Below are 23571 nucleotides of genomic sequence, written 5' to 3'. Positions count from 1 at the left end.
CCATGTTCTCTGATCCATAACACTCTTTTCATCTGTTCTCTTTCCCTAGGAAGGAAAATGTCTCTTTGTCATCCTGCTGATGGCACTCTACTGGTGTACAGAGGCTCTGCCCTTGTCGGTGACTGCTCTGCTCCCCATCATCCTCTTTCCCTTCATGGGCATCTTGCCCTCCAGCAAAGTCTGCACCCAGTATTTCCTGGACACTAACTTTCTCTTCCTCAGTGGGCTAATCATGGCCTCTGCTATTGAGGAATGGAACCTGCACCGGAGAATCGCCCTAAAGGTGCTGATGTTGGTTGGGGTCCAGCCAGCCAGGTAATAGGCCTTCCCTAGCTCATGGCCCTTCTAGGCAACACGGCTTGATGGAAAGAGCTCTAGACTGGGAGGACTGGCCTCTCATCCACGTTCTAGTACTGAATAGCTAGGTGCCCTTGGGCAAGCCCCTTAAGCTTTGTGGGCCTCAGTTATCACATCTGTAAAATGGGCATCACCAGCCCTGGGTGAGCCTATCTACATTACAGGTTTGTTGTGAGAAGCTAATATTCCAATACCCTATGAAACTTTAAAAAACAAACACATGAGTAACTTAAACTGGGGGTCACTTAATGTCAAAGCTGGAAGGTACTTAAAGCAGCAGTTCTCAAAGTGTGGTCTGGTGACCTGTGGAGGTCCCTGATTCACTTTCAGGGGGTCAACAAGGTCAAAACTATTTCCCCAAAATAATATGTTTAAATTGAAAATATAGTAAATATTGATAGCTATAACCCACATAAACAAAATCTCTTTTGGGGGGTTCTTAATAATTTTTAAGAGTATAAATGGTCCTGAGACCAGAAAGTTTGGTCTTTAGAAAAGACTGCTGCTTTAGAAAATATAATAATAATAATAATAAATATTCATATAGCATTTTTAAGGTTTACAAAGCATTTTACATATATCATCTTATTTGATTCATACATGAAAGTTATGAGTTAGGTGCTATCATTATCTTTATTTTAAAGATAAGAAAACTGAAGCTGAGCCAAATTAAGTGACTTGCCCAGGGTCACAAATACAGTACAGCTGGGTCCCAATTAGTATATAATGAATGCTGTGAAATGGTCACAGGTATTCAGTTCACACTATTTGAAGTTATAATTATGTGAAATACGGCTACTGGTTCTAGCTCAGTGGAACTATGCAGAGCAAATTTGATTACAGTGACTGCTTCAGGGGGTTGACTATTCATACTATTTGGGGACCCCACTGTTTCTGAGGCAGCATTTGAGCCCAGACCTTTCTGACTCCAAGTCCAATGCTCTATCCATACTACGTCATGTTGCTGTCAGAGCTACCAGCTGACCAGTATTTAAGTGCCTACTATGTTCCAGGCACTGTGCTAGGCACAGGGGATACAGAGAAAAATATATAGAGAAATAATCCTTTCTCTCAAAGAGCTTACGTTGTAATGAGGGAGACAGTAAGTACATGTATGTATGTATGCTTACTTATGGCATAAATAATATACAATATTATATATACTGCTATTATAATATGACATATATAATTATTATGTATATAATGTGACATAGTATACATTTATAGCCCAAATAGTATATATTTATAGTATATAATATTATACATATACAATTATTATAATTGTATGATTATTATGGTAGAATTATTATGATGATGCTATGTATAATAGTACAATATAGTATATAGCATAAAGAGTATATAAATAATAATAGTATATATATGTATATATTATATATAGCTTTTAGTATATGTTCATTTATAGCATAAAGTGAACAAACATAAATATATACAAGGTAGTCTGGGAAGGAGACCACCAGCAGTTGCGGGGATTAGGATTGGCTTCCTGCAGTTGGGAGTGCTTGATATTTCTATTATTAAAAAAAAGGGACCCTATGTACCAGAGGTAACAGGACCACAGAGATAATCCAACCCAACCCTCTTAGTTTACATAGAAGGAAAGTGACTTGCCCAAAATCATACAACTCAAATAATATCTCCTGAATCATAACATCTGCATGCAGAAACAGCCCAAAATAATATATTAACAATAGCTCACATTTATATAGAACTTTAAGGTTTACAAAGCACTTTATAAATATTATATCATTTTATCCTTGTAACAATTCTGAAAGGTAGGTGCTATCATTATCTTCATTTTACAGATGGGGAAACTGACACAGACAGAGACTAAGTGACTTGTGCAAGGTCACACAGCTAATAAGTAAGGCTGGATTTGAATTCACATCTTCTTGGGTCTGAGTCTAGGTCCAGAGTTCTATCCACGGTGCTACCTAGTTGCCTCTGATAATAATAAATATAAAAATAACATATTGATTCTAGAATATGAATGCTAGCCATATTATGATCTCCCCCAAAACCAATTCCTATCTAAGACAAAACTGTGGGCTAAATAGACTATGGCACTGACTCAGAGGACTTTTTTTTAGGCTCCTAGGACATTAGTGATATCATTAGAGTCTACTGTAGATATGAGTATTACAAAAGAAGCAAATCCCTTCCCCGCTCAGGCCTTAGTTTCACCATCTGTAAAAGAAAGGGGCTGGACTGGGTGATCTCTAAGGTTTTTTCCAACTCTGACATTTTATGATTCTAGTCTCTATTATCAATTCAACAGACATTTATTAAGACCTGTGCAGAGCACTTTTGTGATGGGAATAAAGAGATGAATTAGACATAGTCTGGATTCTAAATGACTTAACTAACAGTCAAGCAGAGAAAATAAGAGATGCTCTAATAAATATGATAAATGTGTGAGGAGTACACAGTGCCATGAAATCAGATGAGAGAGATCACTTCTAGCTGTGGGGATGAAGGAAGCCTTCATGAAAAATACTGCCTGATGTGTCAGTAAGCAGAGTGGTGAGGGAGGAGGAAACAGGAGGAAGCAATAAAACAATAACCTTTCTCTGAGCCTCCAGGGCCCATTCTTTGGTTTTCTGCCCACCAGACTCATCTTAGGAATGATGGTGACCACCTCCTTCTTGTCCATGTGGCTCAGCAACACAGCCTCCACTGCCATGATGCTCCCCATCGCCAATGCCATTCTGAAGAGTCTGTTTGGGGAGAAAGAAGCTGGGAGAGACCTTGGCTGGGAAAACGAAGAGAATATGGGTGAGATGGGCAGAAAAGAATGTGGGCTGGCCTGGCTAGATTGCTGTTAATTCAAGTTGACAAACATTTATTCAATGTTTGACATGTGAGGGTCGTGTGCTAGACCTTGGGATTCAAAGATAAGGAAGAACACAGTCCTTGCCCTCAAGAAGCATTCATTCTATCTGAGGTGGAGCAGGGCAGGGGTACGGGCCAAGGGGAAGAAACACAACAGGTTCACAGATAAGTATATACAAAGTGGGGTGTGATAGGGACAAGTGCTCTGGAAAATTTCTGGAGGTTGAGAACGTTTTTATCTGGAAGGGAATCAGGGAAGATTAAATAGAAGTGGTGTTAGCTGAGCTGAGCCTTAGGGATACTAGAACTACTACTACTTCTATTACTGCTGCTGCTATTACTTCTTCTTCTTCTTCTTCTTCTACTTCTTCTTCTTCTTCTTCTTCTTCTTCTTGTTCTATTACTACTATTACTACTACTACTACTACTACTACTACTACTACTACTACTACTACCACCTCCACCACCACCACCACCACCACCACTACCACTACTACTATTACTTCTACTACTCTACTACTACTACTACTACTACCACTCCACCACACCACCACCACCACCACTACCACTACTACTATTACTTCTACTACTACTACTACTACTACTACTACTACTACTTACTACTACCACCACTACCACTACTACCACCACCACCACTACTACTACCACTACTACTATTACTTCTACTTGTACTACTACTACTATTACTACACTACCACAACTACTGTTACTTCTGTTACTACTATTACTTCTACTACTACGACAGCTAACATTTATGTAGCACTTTTAAGCTTAAGATGAGACACGAGGGTATATCCTTCATGAATACATCATTGGAAGTCAACATGTAATTTGTTCCCAGTCCAATTTGGCTGGAATGGAGAATGGGTGAAGGGGAACAATGTGACAGAAGCCTGGAAAGGGAGCCAGGTTATGATGACCCTTGAATGAAATGTCAAGCTGAGGAGTCTGAAGAGCTATAATGAGGAATTCTGGTGCATGGAGGAAGGAGGAGTCTTCAGGGAGAGATCTTCTGTGTGGGGAGAGACCCTAATGAATCACCCTGTGATGGGGAGACAGAGATTCCCTTCCCCCTCCTAGATATCTAAAAGTCACTTTTAGGGGGGCTGGCATGGGAGAGGGGATGGAGTGGGTCTGATCCAGGCCAGAAAGGAAAGCCTTAGGATTCTGCCTTTATTGCTGAGTAGAGACAACATTCTTCTTACTTATGGATAGGGCGTAGAGTTTAGTACTCTTTTAGTACTCTCCAGTCAAATTCAGTGATACCAGAGAGGGACGGACCATACTTCCAGACCTCTCAACCACCTAGAAGAGGCAAAGGTAGTATAGAAAGACATATTGATAGGACCCTTGACTCTAGGATGCAAGAAGCTGCCCAGGGGGCTGTAGACCAGCAGCAGGATTGTCAGAGGGTGGTAGCTGGGCTTAGGTGAAGGAGCAGAAGTTATCCACCATGGATACAGAGGGCTGTGGCATGGGGCTAGCAAAGGATTACAAGGTATGAGAGGACCACTGCAGGATGGAAATGTGTTCCCTGAGGCAAAAGGCTGCCTTAGTTATGGATCACAGGGGCATAGATAGAGAGCTGGAAGGCCTTTGGAAGTCATCTTCCAGGCCCCTCATTTTACAGATGCAGAGAGCTGAGGTCCAGGAAGGTTAAATAAGAATTCACATTTTACCTTACATATAGTAGGAAGCTCTTGAATTTTTTGAACAAGAAAGTGACATGGTCAGACCTATGCCATAGTAAGGTTATTGGAGGAGAGCAATGAGAGGGAGGGTAATGCCCTCTCTCCTCCAAAAAGAAGGAAGAGAATGTTAATGAAACATTTATAATCCACAGAAGAAAGCAGATAGAAGTTAAAAAAGAGACATATAAGCAGGACAATATTGGAATAACTGTTGCACTTAACATATTATATTATTATATAAATTATGTATATTATATAATATATTATTATATAAAAATAATCTGTACAAAATTTATTTTCATGATTTCATAATGCAGTTCTTTTTCTCTATTATATATGAAGATAGTCATGCTTGTTAATGTTTGACAAATTCATAATAAAAAAAGAAAATTGAGGTCTTTTTTTTAAGAATTGTTTTGGCAACTGGTTGGAATACCGTTTGGAGAGAGGAAGCCCTAGATACTGAAAGACTATTTTTTTAAATAAGCTTTTACTGATGTCTTTTTTTGTACATCACTGTAGTTTCCCCCAGTATGTTTCTCTCTTCCTATGAGAGAACCATTCCATATAAGAAAGAGCATTTTTTAAGGCAGAAAAAAGGAAGAACAAATCATCAGCATAACTGATTAATACATTGAAAAAATCTGAAAACATGTGTAATGGGAAACATTTATGGATCTGCTACGTCTGTCAAAGGGTGGGGTGGGAACATCTCTAATCTGCTTTTCTTTTTGAGCATGCTTGTTCTGTATAATTTTTGTGATATTTACTTTTGATTTTTGTGAGTGGGAATGTGTATGATTCTTTCCATTTACATTCCTGTTGTCATTGTGTATTTTTTTTCTTGGTTCTGCTTACATCAATTCATGTAGTTCTTCCTATACTTCTCTGGATTAATCACATTTATCATTTCTTACAGCCCGATAGTATTGCATCCCATTCAGGTACCACAACGTGTTTAGTCATTCCTTAATTGATGGGCATCTACTTTGTTTCCAATTCTTTTGCTATTGTAAAAAGTGAGTAGGGAGACAATTAAGGGAACTCTTAAAACAGTCCAAGTAAATCTGAATGGGGGTGAGGGGCAGGGAGGTGGTGATTTGAGTGGAGAGGGAAGATGGATGGGAAAGGTGTGAAAGTAGAATCAATAAGACCTGGCAAGTGATTGGACATGAGGAATGAAAGAGAGGGAAAAGTCGAGAATCATGGTCAAGAATCAAGAGTCACGACATCCGACTTTCAAGCCTGAGTGCCTTCAAGGGTGGTGATTCCATCAGCAGCATAGAGAAGTTGAAGGGGGGACAAATTTAGGGGAACAAACTAACAAGCTCAGTGCTTCATGCATTGAGTTTGAGGTGCTGATGGGACATCTCCATGGAAATGTTCACTAGGTAGTTGGAAGTGTAGGATGGGCATTCCAGGAGAGGTTAGAGCTGGATCTATAGAGCTGGGAGTCACCTGTATAGAAGTGATCATTGAATCCATAAGAGATAGGTGACAGAGTGGAAAGAGAGATAAGGGGGCTAAGAATAGCAGCCTTGAGCATGCTTTAGGAGTACAGGGAATAAGGGGGAGAAGGCAAAACCAATGAGAGATTTAGAATGCCAGGTTAGAGAACCAGGAGAGTACATTTGGTGAGGCAAGCATCTCCAGGGGGAACAAGTGATTGGCAGTGTCAGATGTGGTAGAAAGATGGAAGGAGGATGTGGACTAAGAAAAAACCATCGGTGTTAACAATGAAGTTGTCATCAATTTAGTCACCAACAAGCATTATTAAGTGTTTGCTGTGTGCCAGGCACTGTGCTAAGCTAAGAGAAAGAAAGAATTCCTGCCTTCAAGGAGTTTACATTCTGATGGGGAAGTCAACACATCAAAAAGAGCTGAAAAGCTAGGCGGGGGAGGGCCAGGGAGAGGAGGTGCTCACTTGGGAACATGGTAAAGAAAGTTCAGATGTCAGAAGCAGAGCAGGGAGAAGAATGAAGACTTGGCTGGCCTGGTCATCCTCATCCTTAAAATGAAGGTTCTGGTAGAAACCAATACTCACTCAAGGGAAGAGGTTTCAGGGGACCTTGGAGAGAGTAGCTTCAGTAGAATTGTAAGGTAGGATACCAGACTTCAAGCAGTTTAAAAATGAATAGGTGGTAAGGAACTGGAGATGGTCAAGGCTCGTTATTCTTTCCAGGAGTTTAGCAGTAAAAGGGAAGAGAGATATAAGATGAAAATTTGAGGGGATAATAGAGTCAAGGGAATGTATTTTTTAAAAAAAGATGAGGGAGACCTGGAATAGTTTGTAGAGAGTGCATAAGGATCCACTAAATAGGGAGAGAATGAACATGAAAGAGATGGAGAATGATTAATGGGGCAAAGAGATAGGAAGGGATGGGATCGGGGTACAAAGGAGAAGGTCTAATCTGGGCAAGGAGAAGGGCCACTTTATCCTCTGAGACTGGAGCAAAGGAGAAGAGGAGAGGTGAAGATGTAAAAAAGTGTGGAGAAGTGGAGATGAGGGAGCTCAGAATGGATGGACTCAATCTCAGCAAAGTAGGATGTGAGAAATGTGGAGGAATGTGGGGAGTGGGTAGGAGGTGGGTGTCTGTGTACATTTGGTAACAAAGTCAACAGAGTACAAGAGATACTGTTTCAACAAGTGGTGGGATCATAGGGCAGTCTACGAATCTGGGTGTATTAGGTCAAAGATAGGGCCAGGAAGAGAAGATTCATAGCTAATCCTATTGCAAAGAGAGACTGACTTTTACCCCGTTTTCAGCCCAGGATGAGGCAAGTGTAGTGTAGTTGGAAAAGAACTGGTTTAGGAGTCGGGAGAAACCTAGCTTAAAATCCTTGCTCTAACACTTAGCTGTGTGACCATTGGCAAATCGATTATAACTTCCCCCAGCCTCAGTCTCCTCATCTATAAAATGGAGATAATGATATTCAAACTACGTACCTTTCAAGGTTGTCATGAGGAAAATATTTTGTGAGCTGCAAAATACTATGGAAATATGAGCCATAGTTCTTTTTAGGGAGCAGGTGGAGAATGCTAATGGTGTGAAATGAGTAGGCTTTATAGGGTCATAGATTCAGAGCTGGAAGGGAACTTATGAGGCCACAGAGCACTGTCTCCTCATTTTCCAGATGAGAAAATTGAGGCACAGAGAGCTTAAGTGATTTGTCCAGGTCCCACAGACAACAAGTTTCTAAGGCAAGATTTGAACCCTGGTCTTCCTAACACTAAGTTCTATGCCTTGTACACTAAGCTATATTGACTGTTGATTGGCTAGATCCAGAACTATGGCAAAAGGTAAAGAATGAACCTCAGTGGGCATTCTTAAACCAATAGGTGGTACAGTGCAGGAGTGAGGAACCTCTCAGAGCATAAAACTAGGAATCAGAAAGACCTGAGTTCAAATTCTGCCTCAGACACTTACTAGCTGTGTGATCCTAGGCAAGTCATTTAACCTCTGTTTGCCTCAGCTTCCTCATCTATAAAATAGAGATTATAATAGCACCTACCTCAAAGGGTTATTATAAGAGAGCAAATGAGTTAACATAGGTAAAACGCTTTGTGAACCTTAAAGTGCTTTATGCATTCTAACTACTATTGCTCTTAAAGGTCAGTTGCTCAGAGTTGGCTCAGCAGCAGTTTATTTAAAAAAGATCTGAGAGTGGAAACTGATCAAGAAACTTCAGATAAGTCAACAGCAGGACAAAGCTTCTAGAAAAAGTTAATGTAACCGTGGGCCACGTGGGCTATCTGGTGTTCACATAAAGGGATGGCTTCACCTTATTGGGCTCTGCGCAGACCTGCCTGTGTCTGTGTAGCTTTATAACTAGTTTGGGGTGCCACATTTGGCCACAGAGTTACGAGCTGAAGTGTGTGCAGAAAAAACCGGCATCATGAAGGGTCAAGAAATCATATATGTTACATGGGGAACTAGGTTATTGAACCTAGAAAGAGAAGACCTAAGGAAGCCATTATCACAGTCTTCATGGAATCAGGATTTAAAGCTAGACGAGATGTTAGATATCAACTGATCCAAGAGTTCTTCACCTTGTTTGTGTCATGGACCCCTTTGACTATGTGGTTAAGCCTATGGACCCTTTCTCAGAATAAGGTCTGTTAAGCATGGTGAAAATCATTTTCCACTCATCCAAGTTCAGGGACCCCCTACTGGACAGATCTTGTTAGAATTCTTCCTTTGATTGGGACTGAAATCTGCTTTCTGGTAAACTCTCTCTCCCTCCCAACTTTCCTCCAAATTAGCAGCCATATGCAAGCAGCATTTTGCATGCAGGGAGAGACTTTGTCCACCTTGCCTTTTTCCTCGTGGTCCCCTCCAAGCCTGGGGGCAAAGGGGAGAAGCAGGGATGCGAGGCTGAGTAAATCGTTAAGAGATGGCAACACCTTTGCTCCAGCTCAACTTGTTAACAACAAAGGGTCCTATTGCAGAACCAGGAGCCTCCAGCTTCTGGCTGTCAGAAAAGTACCCTAGGTGCTTCCATGCTCAGTAGAGTGTGACAAAGACTCAGTGAGCCTCCATCACAGCCACTTCCAGTCCTAGTGACTCATTAATGCAACCTCCCCGCCAAAGCCCATGGTTTCCATGGGCACTTTGCCACAATACCTTTTACATAGCTGGCCCCTGCTAATTGCTTGTTGAATTGAATGGAAAGCCAGTCTTCTGAGGAGAATCACAACAGATTACATTTTTATAGTGAAATATATACATACACATTTATGCATACATATGTGTCTGTCTATATGAGTGTATATATCTTTACAAAATTTACAAAGTACTTTTCAAATAACAACCCTTTGAGGTAGTGCAAGTGTTATCCCCATTTTAAAGATGGGAAATGGAGGGAAACAGGAAATCAGAGAGATGAAATGCTTTTTCCCAGGTCATAAAACTAGGAAGTGTCACATTAGGAATTGAAAGCAGATTTCCTCACTCCAAGTCTAGTGGAGAAATCTCTCTACTACATCAAGTTTTCTTCTCAAATAAGAGAGGGCTCCCTGGTGAGTAGACTTCAGTCTCCAGTTGATATCACCATACTCCTCTCTCTGAGGCTTATGGGGATTCTTAGACATAAAAAGAGCATGACTCATGGAGTACCCACCGATTCCTTGGCCTTCACCTTGTCCCTATCAGAAATTTTTACTCTAATCACCAGTCCCCTTTCCTCTACATATCAGTGATCACAAGACTTCAGGGAATTAAACTTCCTTTCTTAGTCCAAATATACATGGAAGGTGCTTAATAAATTACTGAATTAAATAGAGGCTGCATTCCTAAAATGACAGGCAGCCATTTGGAAAGAACTCTGAACTGAAGTCAGAAGACCTGGCTACTAGTGTTAGCATTGAAACTTCCTAGCTGTATGACTATGGGTACAGTCACTTCTAAACCTCTTAGAGCCTCAATTTCCTTATCTGTAAATTGGGGACAATTATACTAGCACTATCAACCTCACAATGCCATCATGTGGGAAATGTTTTATAAACTTGAAGAGGCTAGAGAACTATGAGCTATTTTCATTATTACATATATAATGGGATTATTAGACTAGTAGATCAGGGGAATGCTGAAAACATAACATACTTAAATTTCAGCAATTCACTCGACAGAATTTCAAACTACACTTATAGAGAAGATAGAGAGATAGGTGCCCGATGATAGTATAATAACCAGGTGAATTGGAATCTGGTTGAATGACTGGACCCAAAGCCTAGCTGCTTTCAAGTGGGATGAAAATCTCCAGTGGAGTGTCCCAGGAATCTATCCTTGATCTTGTGCTGTGTAAGATTTTTCATGACATGCTTATCAAATTTGTGGATGAAACAGAGATAATTAGCATATTAGATGACATAAGATCCAAAGAGATCTTGACTGGCTAGAATGGTGGGATAAATTAAATAAGGTGAAATTATTAGCAGCGAAGTGAAAGTCTAAATTTGAATTCCTAAAAATCAACCTCACAAAAGCTGTTAGCTTTTGCAGTGGCCTTGTCACATCAGTAACTCCTACTAAACTTGTGGTCCACTAAACATCCCCAGATCTTTCTTACAGAAACAACAATAGTTTCATTAGAGGTTTTGGTGGATTGTGAGCTTAACATAAGTCAATATTATGATGTGGTAACCAAAAACTAAGGCTTAGGAGAAATCCATAGCATCCAAAACAAGGGCAGTAATTGTTCTGCCCTACTCTATCTTGGTCATTCTCTTGGTCACTCTGTCATCTGTCATTCTCTGCTCCATTCTGGGCACCCCATTTTAGATGTAGTCAACCAGGGGAATGTGCTGTATGAGGATTTCTTAGAAGAGCCAGGGATTCTTAGCCTAAAGAAGACTTAGGGAGATAGGATAACTGTCTTCAAGTATTTGAAGGATTGTCTTGTAAGAGAAGAATTAAACTAAGGGAAGAGAGAACTAAGAGCAGTGTATGTGATTTAGTGTGAGACAGATTTTTTAATTAATATAAGAAAGAACTTTTTTTTTTTTACCAATTAGGCCCATTCCAAGAATGGAATGGGCTGGCTGGCTAGATAATAATCTACCCATCAATGGAAGAATTCTAGTAGAAAGTAGAAGACTTGCTATAATGGGGATTCCTAACCTAAGTAAGAGGTTGGACTATATGTCCCGTGATCTTCCTTCCATCTCTGAGATTCTATAATTCCCTGACTCAGAGGCAAGCAAAAAGGCTAATAGGTAGAGACGTGGACTGTTACATGGAGGGGCCTGGAGCCTCAGCTGATCTTGCTCCCCCTGCTACCAGGTCAGGCTGCTTGGCTGACCGGAACAGGAAGAAGGGCAGAGTTCCTTCTGCCCTGTTAGAGCTGAGGGGGTGACTTTAGCCACATGAGGTGTGCTATTAACTCATTCTCTCGTGTACCAGAGACCTCAGGACTGTTCTCTCCCCTTGCCACGTAGACAGATCTCTTTGGAATTTAACTCACCTCATCTTGCCCTCTTTCCTTCCCTTCTTTTCCCCCTCCCTTCCTGTTCCTGAGGACTAGCTGAACCACTTAGCACCTCACACCCTAGAGAATGAGGTCAAAGAAATTTTTCCCTATCAGGCTGTCATACTCAGTGGTTATAATAATAATAATAATAACAACATTTATGTGCTTTAAATTTTACAAAGGGCTTTTCCCACAACAACCCTGTGGGTAGGTAGATAACTTTCTAGTTGATTTTCAGAAGAAATGGAGCAGGGGATGAAGGGTGTGATTGGATGCTTTCAGGTTTGACAGGCTATGTTCATATCTTCATGTAAAATAGGTGGCAGCCCAGTCGTCATCATCTCCGGCACACTAGAAGTGCCCGTGTGCCTCTTGCTGATGCCAGGAATTCCTTTACAGGACATAGATTAGACTAAAACCGAAAATCCCTCTGCGAGATGGAAGTAGAGATTGAAATTCCTCCAGACTAAAATTCAAATGACTGACTCCAGCTCCTCTTTTGAGAGTGGGCTTTGGTCATCACGAATGGAGATCATTCTGGGATTCTGGGTTTGAACCAGTATTACAGTCTCATTGTTTCCAAAAGAACATGGGGTTAATGTCTGGTAATTCCCTTGTTAATCCCCTATTCCTTCTAAGTCTAGGATTTTTCTGGACAACCTTCTGAAGGAAAAGATTGCCTATGACTTTGGTTCCCTGTTTATATGTAGGGCACTTTAGGTAGTTTTGCAGGTAACTACTGGCCTGGGATCAGTTCTAACTCTAAGCAGGCAGGTAAGGTAGAAGAGTGAATGCTTCTATCTGATTTTGCACAGGACCAGCCTGAATCCTTGGTGGGAGGGCAAGTTGTCCTAACTCTGATAGGACAGTTCAGTGTCTCTTGATTAAACTGCCTTCAGTGACTGAAAGATAACCTGCTCTTTATTTTCCAGCTGCTGTCCAGAGAAATGGCCTGCGCACCATCCCCAATGAAATGCAGTTTCTGGCCAGCACAGAGGAGTGAGTCCTTGACTAAACTTGCATGAGGGTCAGGGGTGGCTCTTTTGCACAAGAAATAGTCCTCTAATGGGATGTGATTTGATAGGTACAACAAAGACTCTTCTTTTGCCCCTGAGATCTTCCCCTCTCCCACCAGCCAGACATGGTATCTAAAATTCCACCATAGAATGATGGGATGTCAGAGCTGGAAGGACCTTAGAACATAGAATGTCAGAGATGGATGGGATGTTAGAGCATAAAATATCTGGGCTGGAAGAGACCTTAGCACATAGAATATCAGAGTTGGAAGGGATCTTAGCACATAGAATGTGAGAGCTGGAAGGAAACTTAAAGATTGTCTAGCCAAACTCCTTCACTTTACAGATGGATTCATTGTGGCCTAGAAAGGAGAAATGATTTGTCTAAGAGTATGCAGTGAGTTCATAGCCAAATAGGCCCTAAAGTTAACACAACTTTCCCAGCCCAGGCTGGACAAATTCCCAGGAGATGGTTCAATTCAGCAATAATTTCTAGAGCTTCTGCTTTGCACAAGGCCCTGTGCTAGGTTGCATAGGTAGGAAGATCAATAAAATCCCAAATGAGCCCCAAGTTGTCCACAATTGAGTGAGGGAAAGTGAACCCTTAAATTACTGTAATTCAAGACAATGTTAATTCAAGAAGTATAAGTGCCTAGAAGATGTGTCCCCAAAGTTCTGTGAAAATTCCAAAGTAGAAGGGATCACTTCCATTTGGGGGGAATTAGAGAAAACTCAAGGGGGGGAGGGATTCAGATTGGGCCTTGAAGGATGTATGAGATTTCAATAGGCAGGCCAAGCCAGTGGCAGGAGGGTAGGGCATAGAGACAATAAAGGGAGCAAAGGGCATTCCAGGCCATGGATGACGGAGAGGGTGAGGGGTTCAGAGACCACGGACTAGTTGTAGCGTGAAGATGTGTAGAAGAAATCAGGGGAAGATGAGGCTGGAAAGGTCCAGATTGTGCAGGACCTTGAAAGTTAGGCTTCAGTGTTTCAACTTAATCCATTAGAATGAAAGCACTTTGAGAGGAAAGATATTTTTATTCCTTGTATTTTTTATCCCCAACACCTACAGTGCTTGGCATGTAGTAGATGCTTAATACATATTTATGGACAGTTACTTGAGAGGAAATTTGGAGTTATGGAAGGTATCTGAGCAGAGGGATGACACAATCAGAGCGGGGTGTTAGGAAGATTAGCTTACTGACTGTGTGCTGGATAGTGGGGGCCGAGACCGGAGGCACTGAGATGAGACCCTTTGGGAGGTGATTACAATAGCCTGGGGCTGAGCTGGGGTGGGGGTGTAAGTGGTAAGGAGGGGACAAGCACTGGAAATGGTGTGGAGACTAGGCTGCTAGACAGAGTTTACAGTTTCAAAGACGCTGCTGCCCTCTCTACTCCTCTAAAAGTGGGAAAGAGTACAGGTTCTCTCTAGGGTCTAGGCTCTGATCCCAGTGAAGCCTGAGGGAAGTGCCCCGTAGAATGCAAACCAGCTCCAGGCCTGTGCTGCTTCAAGCCTGAGCCTCCCCTTTCAGGACTGGTTTTGAACCTTTCTTCTTTCCTCCCCCTCTCCTGCCCTCCCTCTCTCCTTCCTTCCTTCCTTCCTTCTTTCTTCCTTCCTTCCTCCCTCCTTCCTTCCTTCCCTCCTTCCCTCTCTCCCTTCCTTCTTTCCTTCCTTGCCTCCCTCCCTTCCTTCTCAAGGCTTGGAAAGACTTTTCAGGATTCTGATTGTTGCACAAATTTAGATAGCTTTGTGGGTTTCTAAAGAGGTAAAGATAGTTCTGAGCACCCCAGCAGGGCTCTGAACAGCTTCTTGTTTGGCAATGTTTAAAGCAAAGGCCTACCAGAGGATGTGGAGGCCCCGCCGGAGATTGCCACTGCCACAAAGAAGGAGGAGGAGTACCGAAGAAACATCTGGAAGGGCTTTCTCATCTCCATCCCCTATGCAGCCAGCATTGGAGGCACAGCTACCCTCACTGGCACCGCCCCCAACCTCATCCTGCAGGGCCAGCTGAAGAGGTACAGGGTAGGGAAACGTGCCTAGTTCTGGAATTTCTTGTTTTTCTCCCCTTCCAGGACACACTGAGCTTTGGAGAACCTTTATAATAATATTCCAATGCAAAGTGTCAAGTAGAGTTGTCCAGGAATATTCTTGACCCTCTCCCTATTATTTTCTACTGAGAATTATGGGACCAGGGGATGGAAGGAGGTAGTTGAATTCTGTCTATAAAATTTATCCTGGGGGCAGCTAGGTGGTGCAGTGGATAGAGCTCCAGCCTTGGAGTCAGGAGGAACTGAGTTCAAATCCGGCCTTAGACACATAACACTTACTAGCTGTGTGACCCTGGGCAAGTCACTTAATCCCATTGCCTAACACGGCCCCACCCCCCAAAAAATCTATCCTGCTCAGCCCCAGAGAGAACTATGGACATATCAGGATGGGTGGTAAGAGCGAAGGGAGTGGGCACCTGGGGACAGATTTTGGCTCAGTAGGAAGGAGAACTTCATAATTAGAGCTATCCCAAAATAGAATGAGCTGCTTCAATGAGCAGTGAGCTCCCTATTGGTGGAGGTTTTCAAGCAAAGGCTGGTGATCGCTTTCTGGGTATGTTGTGAAGAGGATTCCTGTTTGCGTTCACGTTGGACTAGATGCCCTCTGAGGCCCTTTTCAGCTCTGAGTTTCTATGATCCTAAGACTTATGTGACTAGACTAGCTGATTGCCCTTTCTCTCCCACTCTGAGCCTCAGTGTCCTCATCTGTAGAATGGGGCTAATAATCCATGCTCTGCCTACCTCATAGGATTGCACGAGGACCAAGTCACAGGATCCTAGAATTTCAGAGCTCAAAGGGACCTCAAAGAACTCTAGTCCAAACTCCACCTGAATAGGAATTCTTTGTACAAAGTCTCCAACAAGTGGTCATCTGGTCAAAAGGAATTCATTGCCTCCCAGGGCATAGTTTCACTTAGGGGAGTGCTTGTTGCTAAGGAGTTTTCCCTGATGTGAAGAAATGAGGTCACGGATATAGATGAAACATCTAAACTGTAGGGTGCTGTACAAGCATTAACAGAATCATGGGATTCAGAGCTGGAATGGAGGTCAGAGTGCTTCTAGACTAACCCCACTCCCATTCTACAGAGAGGGAAACTGAGACCCTTAAAAACAAAATGACTCCCCTAAAATCAAATAAATATTGTCTGAACTGGGATTTGAACCCAGGTCATATTTGGGAGAAATTTTAGTGGTAATCTCCTTCTCATTTTGCAGATAAGGAAAATGAAGCCCAGAATGAGGAAGATAGTTAATGGATACATTTTTGTCATTATTTACAGGCAAGAGTTTGAGGTCCCTTTCAATTATGCAGGGTTCCCAACCTTTTCGGTTCCCATCCCCTTTGACTTTCAGTAAATCTTCCCATACCCTTTATTCAGTATGAAAGGAAATAAATTCTAGCATTTGCCATGCATGTACACATAAGACATAAAATAAGAGATTAATTGATTTCAATAGGATAATACAGTTATTGATCAAATATTTCTTCTACCCCTTGGCAAGCTTTTTTAAAAAAAATTTATTTATTTTTTGGAGACAATGGGGTTAGGTGACTTGCTCAGGGTCACATAGCGAGTAAGTGCCCGAGGTCTCCTTGGCAAGCTTCTTATACCCCATGGGAGTTTGTGTACTCAGGCTGGCAATCCTCACAGTACTGTAGGGAATAATACAATAATTAAAATATATTATATTAGAATATTGTTATTAAGAATATATAATAGAATATGAGAGTATAATTAAATAGTATATAATAATAGCTAGCATTTATATAGCATCTACTAAGCTCTTTACAAATATTGTCTCATTTGATGCCACAACAGTCCTGGGAGGTAGGTGCTATTATCATCCCCATTTCACAGTTGAGGAAAATGAGGCAGGCAGAGATTAAGTGACTTACCCAGGGTCACATAGCTAGAAAGTGTCTGAGGCCATATTTGGACTCAGGTCTTCCTGACTCCAGGCCCTGGGCTCTATACACTTCACCACCAAGGACAGATGAAGACCCCACCACATAAAATGGACTATCTAGGCCTTCTAGAACAGGATCAGATTTCTGCCAGGAAGAGAGCAGGATGTTGGAGGCTGGGGTAGGGCATCTTTTTCCCCGATGGCCTCGGGGAACCCCCGGTGTCCCTGCTCTGTCCTCCCTTATGCCCCTGGAGTTGGCTTCCTTGACCTCACAGAGCTCTTCCCTCTCTCTCCCCTCCTGTTCCCTCTCTCTGTCCCTCAAGCTTTTTCCCACAGTGTGACGTGGTGAACTTTGGATCCTGGTTTGTATTTGCCTTCCCCCTCATGCTGCTTTTCCTGCTCGTCGGCTGGCTCTGGATCTCCTTCTTGTACGGCGGCATCAATCTAAGGTATTCATTCCTGGCCGAGGGGCTTTCTTCATTAAATGCTATATGGAACAGTGCGAAGAGCACTAGCTCTGGAGACAGAGGCCTCAGGTTCTAATCTGACCTGTGCTGCTGAGTGATGTTGGGCAAGTCCCTCATTCTCTGTGGGGAGGCCCCAGTTTCTTCATCTTTAAAGGAAGAGGGTTGCACTAGAAGACCTTTGAGCTCCTATCTAGCCCTCAAGTGATGCTCCTTTGATCCTGAATTCAAATCCTTCCTCAGACATTTATGTACACACTTACATTACAGATTTGTGTAACAGTGGGCAAGTCACATGATTTCTGTGAGCCTCAGTTTCCTCATCTCTAAAATGGGTAAAATAATAGCACCTACCTCTCAGGGTTGTTTTGAGGACTCAAATGAGGTAACACGTAAAGTGCTTCGCAAAACTTGAAGCACTATATGAATGCTATTATTCTACCATCAGACACCCTCTATAACAGATTGGGAGGCAGGAGGGTATATGGTTGAAATAACACAAGCCCAAGTGTCATAAGGCCTGGGTTCAAGCCCTGATTCTGCTCTTTCCTCACTATGCATTCCTGGGCAAGTCATTTCTCTCTCTAATCCTCAGGTCCCTGTATGTTAAATGAGGCTACCTATATATTACTTATCTCACTGGGTTGATGAGACAAAAAGAATTTTGTAAATAAGCAACACCAGAAAATACCTGTTATGGGCAGTATGGCATAACAGAAGGAGCCTTGGACTAGACATCAGGAGACCAGAATTCCCATCTCGTTTCTGCCCCTAACTTGCTGTGTGACCCTGGGCAAGTTATGTTACCCTTGATGACAATTTCTTCATGTGTAAAATGAGGTGGTTGAATTTAATGATCTAAAAAGCATCATCAAACTCCATTTATGTTCTAAGGTTCTGTCTAGCTCTGACGTTTTGTGGTTTTAAAATAATTATTAATGTTCTATTATTTTTTTTACATTGTTATCACTTCCTGGTTCTGACATTCTGTGTTCTAAGGTCACTATTCTGTAACACCTCATGGGCTCAATAGATACCAGATGTTCAAGCCAAGGAGATGCTTTTGCTTATGAGAGGCACCCACTGTTCGAGATAAGAAAGTGTGAGATGCCTTCTCCAGTCATGAAAGACCACACCATGCCAAAGTCTAAAGGTGTCTATATACTTTTCTTCAACAGGGTCTTTGCCTTTAGTCAAACTAATACATAATAGGAGAAATTCAGCTACTGTGTAGAAGGCCAGGGAGGGAGAAATTTTGGGATTACAGAGAGGGAGTGCTTTCTGTGACCTGTTGGCCTTTGTACTGTACTTCTTGCTTTCCCTACACATGTGGCCAGCTTTGCTAGACTCCTGACTTCATCTCGCTTTGTTTTAACAGGGGCTGGAGGACAAAAAAGTCACAAATCCGAGCAGACGCTGAAGCTCGAGCCCGAGCTGTGATAAGGGAAGATTACCAAAATCTGGGCCCAGTCAAGTAAGGGTCTAGGTGGGCTGTGGCATGGGGGAAGGGGGAGATGACAAGAGATGAAAAAAGGGGGAGTACATTCTTAGGAAGGCAATACCAGCCTTGCTCTAGGCTTAGCATAATGTCTGACACATAGTATGCCCTTAATAAATGTTTATTGATTTCAGGCCTGGTTTTACCTTTGCTGGAATATGTCCCAGAGGCTCAGGGTGGGTAGAATTACTGCAGGCTTCCTTATGTTCCCCCTTTCCTTTGACCGTATCTGAAGATACACTCCCTTCTCAGACTGTGGACTCCTCTTATGGTGTCCAAATTGGGCTAACTTGGGTAGGATTCTACATCTTGTGCTTAAGGGAATAGGCAGAGACTCTCAGCATGCCAGGCCAGGTGACTAGAAGGTGGGCATTCTAATGATTGGGGAGGGCCCTCTGTGATGTCATTAAGACCTCATATCCATTTTAGTTCAGATATTCTATGTTATAAAAGGTCCCTTCTAACTTGCTCTTCAGCTCTCTTCCCTGGCCCCATCCCTAGGCACCAGCCACCAGCAAAATGTCCCATCCTCCTCTGGGGCTGCCTCCAGTACACCAGCAGATGTTTACCAGGTCCCCTATCATTTTTCTCATAACTACCCCTATTGTCCTGTGCGTGCGCACGTGTGTACACGAACACACACACATCAGAAGCCCTCTGCGAACCAACAGAGAAGGAGCACTAGATTAAAGTCAGAAGAGGGGTCCTAGTCCTGACTCCCCCACAAGTTCTGTAATGATAGACAAGTGACTTCACCTCTCTGGGTCTTATTTTTCCCATCTGTAAAATGGGGATAATGAGACCCTCACTCCCTACCTCACTGGGATTACAAACATTTTGTGATCTATAAAGTATCCTGGAAACTAGAAGCTGTTACTATCATTAGGCAAGATGAGTTCCTTCCTGGGGCTGGACAATGTGATTTGGGCAGAACAAGTGGGTGTGTTTTAAGAAATACTGGGGTGATGAGAAAAGAAAACTAGAGGGATTGGACGCATCACAATCCCCAGATTATTCCTATTAGATGCTCCAGAGGCCATGGGAGAAGGAAGCTTCCAGCCCCTACCCGAGCTGGGCCTAGGTTGGGAGTCTGACAGGGCCAGGGGTACTTTTCATCGCCATCTTTTGTGTGATCCGCAGGTTTGCAGAACAAGCGGTCTTCTTCCTCTTCTGTTTGTTTGCCATTCTGCTTTTCTCCAGGGACCCAAAGTTCATCCCTGGCTGGGCCAGCCTGTTTCCCCCTGGGTGAGATGCATGCATTGATGCCTCTTGGGACAGGACTTGGGCTGATTCTGGGGCCTGGGCTGAGGCTATCAGGGAAATGGGGACCTTGCTTTTGGAGCTTCTAGGCTGTGAAAGGGTCTGTCCGTTCAAGGGGAGGTCACTCAAAGGATATCCTGGCATCATGGAGAGAGGCCTAGACTAGAAGTCAGAACATGAAGTTTCTAGTCATTAACTTACTTGTTGCCTTGGGCAAATGACTTCCCTCTCTGTTCCTCAGTGGGGCCAAGTGTACTAAACGATGTTGAAGTCCCCTTCCCTGGATGTGGAGTCAGGAAAACCCCAGTTCAAAACTAGTCGCAAACACTCACTGGTTGTGTGACCTGAGTAAATCACTTAACCTTTGTCTGCCTCAGTTTCCTCAACTGCAAAAAAAAAATACTAAATGATGTTGAAGTTCCCTTCCCTGGATCTGGAGTCAGGAAAACCCCAATTCAAAACTAGTCTCAAACACTCACTGGTTGTGTGACCTGAGTAAATCACTTAACCTTTGTCTGCCTGAGTTTCCTCAACTGCAAAAAAAAAAAAATAACAGCACCTAGGGTCAAATGAGATAATATTTAGTAAAGTCTATTGCAAACCTTAAAGCACTATATAAAGGCCAGCTGTTATTGTTACTGGAGCAGCAAGGTGGCACATTATTATTGGAGTGCCAGGCCTGGCATCAGGAAAGACTCATCTTCCCAAGTTCAAATCTGGGCTCAGATACTTACTAGCTGTTTAACTGTGAGCAAGTCACTTAACCTTATTTGTCTCAGTTTCCTCATTTAACTGACAAACCACTCCAGAATTTTGGCCAAGAAAACAACAAATGGGGTCACAAAGAGTTAGATATGACTCAAAACAACTTAACAATATCACCATTATTATTATTTCTCTACTTACATGGTATGCTCTATATCCTAAGGCTTTTTCTAGCTCTCACTTTCTATGCTCTGTGTTCTAACAGCACTTCCAACTCTCACATGCTAAGCCCCATCCATAACACTCTCTGATTCTATAGTGCCACAAGGCTTGAGGCTGTAAGGTTGCTATAGAATCCTTAGAGACTAAGAAGCACACTGACTGGGCACTAAGAAGAATGCTCTCATTCCCAAGTGGGAGAGATTGGCCTAGTGAAGTCCATCTGAAGGTTTAGAATGCCGTCATCTCTTCTGGGAAATTCAGACATGTTCAACCCAAACCCTTCTCTGAACTGGGCTCCTGCATATTTGACTCTCTGACCCTGACTGTAATAAGGAGGGCAGACCTATCAATCAGGCCCAGGGAAGGCTCTACCTTGCCAACTACCTTTGGTTTTCTACCTGGGAAATAGAAAAAAAGTTGGGGTAAAGGTTATCCCTCATTTTCTCCGTGCTTGTTTTGGGCCCCAAGTGTTGGGGCATGCACTTTGGCAACTGTTGCCTGTATCAGCCTATCGTTCTCTCTTAGGAATCTTTATACGAAGGTGGACCTTGATCAGAACCTAAAAACCATAGTATAGTGTAATTCAAGGGACCTAGAAAGACATCCCTGGACAAAATATCGCTGGCCACTTCTAGCTTATCTTGGGACCCAAAATTCCCAAATGTCAGTCACATGGTGGGAGCTGTATTAGTGTAAGGGGAAAAATTGAGTGAGGAGGACCTGGATTTGAGGCCTGGGTCTGACACTAGCTATGTGACCCTGTATAAATCCTCTCTATGAGCTTTCTGTCAGTTTCCTTATCTGGAAAATGGGGATAATATTTTTATACTACCTACCTGTAAAACTTAAACCACTTTATAAATGTGAGTTGTGATTGTTATTTTTATTGTAGTTGTAATCAAATTGAGTTGTAATGATATCACCAAGATGTTATCTAGAGAGCATAGCACATTAGGTCCTTAAGAGTACTAATTTTCAAATCAGCAGAGAGGTTTATCCCTCTGTTCCCCTGCAGAGAGATGGTCTAGAGGAGGAACATAGAAGAGGCTCTGACCTTTTTCAGGCTTCTTTGTCAAAGGCTGACCCGGCATGTCATTGTTTTGGTGGAGGGGGTGGATTTGGCTTAGATTATTATAATTCTTTGTTAACAGCTTTCATGAGAGAGGATGTTAGGATTCATCTAGTCCAATTCCCTCATTTTACAGATGAAGAAACCGAGGTCCAGAGAGTTATTTGACTTCATTGGAGATTTTGAGCTGGGAGGGATCTCAGAGACCAGCTAGTTCAGGGATGGGGAATCTGAAGTCTGGAGGCCATGTGAGGCCTTCTAGGTCCTTGGGTATGGCCCTTTGACTGAGTCCAAGTTTTGCAGAACAAATCCTTTTGTTAAGGGGATTTGCTCTGTGAAATTTGGATTCAGTCAAAGTGCCGCACTTGAGGACCCTCTTAGAGGGCCACATGTGGCCTTAAGGCTCAGGTTCCCTACCGATGATTTAGTCCAAACCCTTCATTTTACAAATGAGGCAACTGAGGCCCAGAGAGGTTATCTGACTCACCCAAAGTCACACAGCTGGTAAGTAGCAGATTTGAACCCAGGCCTTATGACTCTAAATTCAGTGCTTTTTCCCCAGTGCCATGATATCTCTCAAGTGAAGGATCAAAATTCATCTTCTGATCTGATTTCTCTTACTTCATATTCCCCATCCAAGAAACTTATAGAAATATTTGCATGATAGCCCAATGTAGACTGAGACCTATCCCAACTCTGCATTGCCATTTGAAAGAGTACAGTTCAGAATATTACAGGATAAAATTGCGTTAAAATAAGGAGGAAAACGAGACCCCTGAAGGAGCAACCATTAATCTCAAAGATACGCAAACCTCCAGAATCGATTACAATCCTGAATAGAAGGAGCCTTCTGGGAGATGCAATGTTTAGGGGAGGGGAGAAGTGTGCTCCTCACTGCCTCTCCTTCCCCTTCTTGCCAGGTCTTAGTATAGTACTTTTCATATCTAATAACTTAAGTGCTTTTTCATTCCATTCGTTGTGTGTCTCTCTCCTTTCTCCCCCCCTTCCCCTCCCTCCTTCCCTTCCCTCTCCTCTCTTCTCTCTCTCTCTCTCTCTCTCTCTCTCTCTCTCTCTCTCTCTCTCTCTCTCTCTCTCTCTCTCTCTCCCCGTCTGTTGGTGTGTTCTCCCTCCCCTTCACTCCTTCTCCCCTCCTCCCCCACCTCCTTTCTCCAGTTTCTCACTCAAAATGAAAATTATTCTCTAAATTTCTCCATTCTCTTGCTGATCTCTACTCAGAGGCACAAGAGACAAGATTTTAACTTGAAAGACCTTTGGGCATTATTCCATCTAATGTCTTCACTTAACAGATGAAGAAACTGAAGTCCAGAGGTTACATGATTTAACCAAGGTCACATAGCTACTCATATAGCCAGGATTTAAGCTCAGGTCCCAGACTCCAAACCTAGTGCTTTCTCCCCCACTTCCCCTTCACGTCCCCGCCCCTCCCCGCCACCCTCCCTTACCCACCACACACACGCGCGCGCACACACAC

General features: G+C 42.7%; 1 protein-coding gene across 1 annotated transcript in view; it reads left to right on the top strand.

The window, feature by feature from the left end:
* The window catches only part of SLC13A3 (solute carrier family 13 member 3), a 78291-nt gene that overhangs the window by 35438 nt on the left and 19282 nt on the right, over positions 1–23571 (top strand). Inside the window, exons 2-8 of the mRNA XM_020984139.2 lie at positions 50–315; positions 2987–3150; positions 12821–12887; positions 14735–14920; positions 17185–17310; positions 18704–18799; positions 19964–20068. Coding sequence (XP_020839798.1) covers positions 50–315; positions 2987–3150; positions 12821–12887; positions 14735–14920; positions 17185–17310; positions 18704–18799; positions 19964–20068 — 1010 coding nt within the window. The remainder of the gene's footprint in view (positions 1–49; positions 316–2986; positions 3151–12820; positions 12888–14734; positions 14921–17184; positions 17311–18703; positions 18800–19963; positions 20069–23571) is intronic.

Source organism: Phascolarctos cinereus, unplaced genomic scaffold (assembly GCF_003287225.1).
Source record: "Phascolarctos cinereus isolate Bilbo 61053 unplaced genomic scaffold, phaCin_HiC Scaffold_2;HRSCAF=192, whole genome shotgun sequence".
Classification (NCBI taxonomy): Eukaryota; Metazoa; Chordata; class Mammalia; order Diprotodontia; family Phascolarctidae; genus Phascolarctos; species Phascolarctos cinereus.
This window is presented reverse-complemented; position numbering and strand designations above follow the sequence as displayed.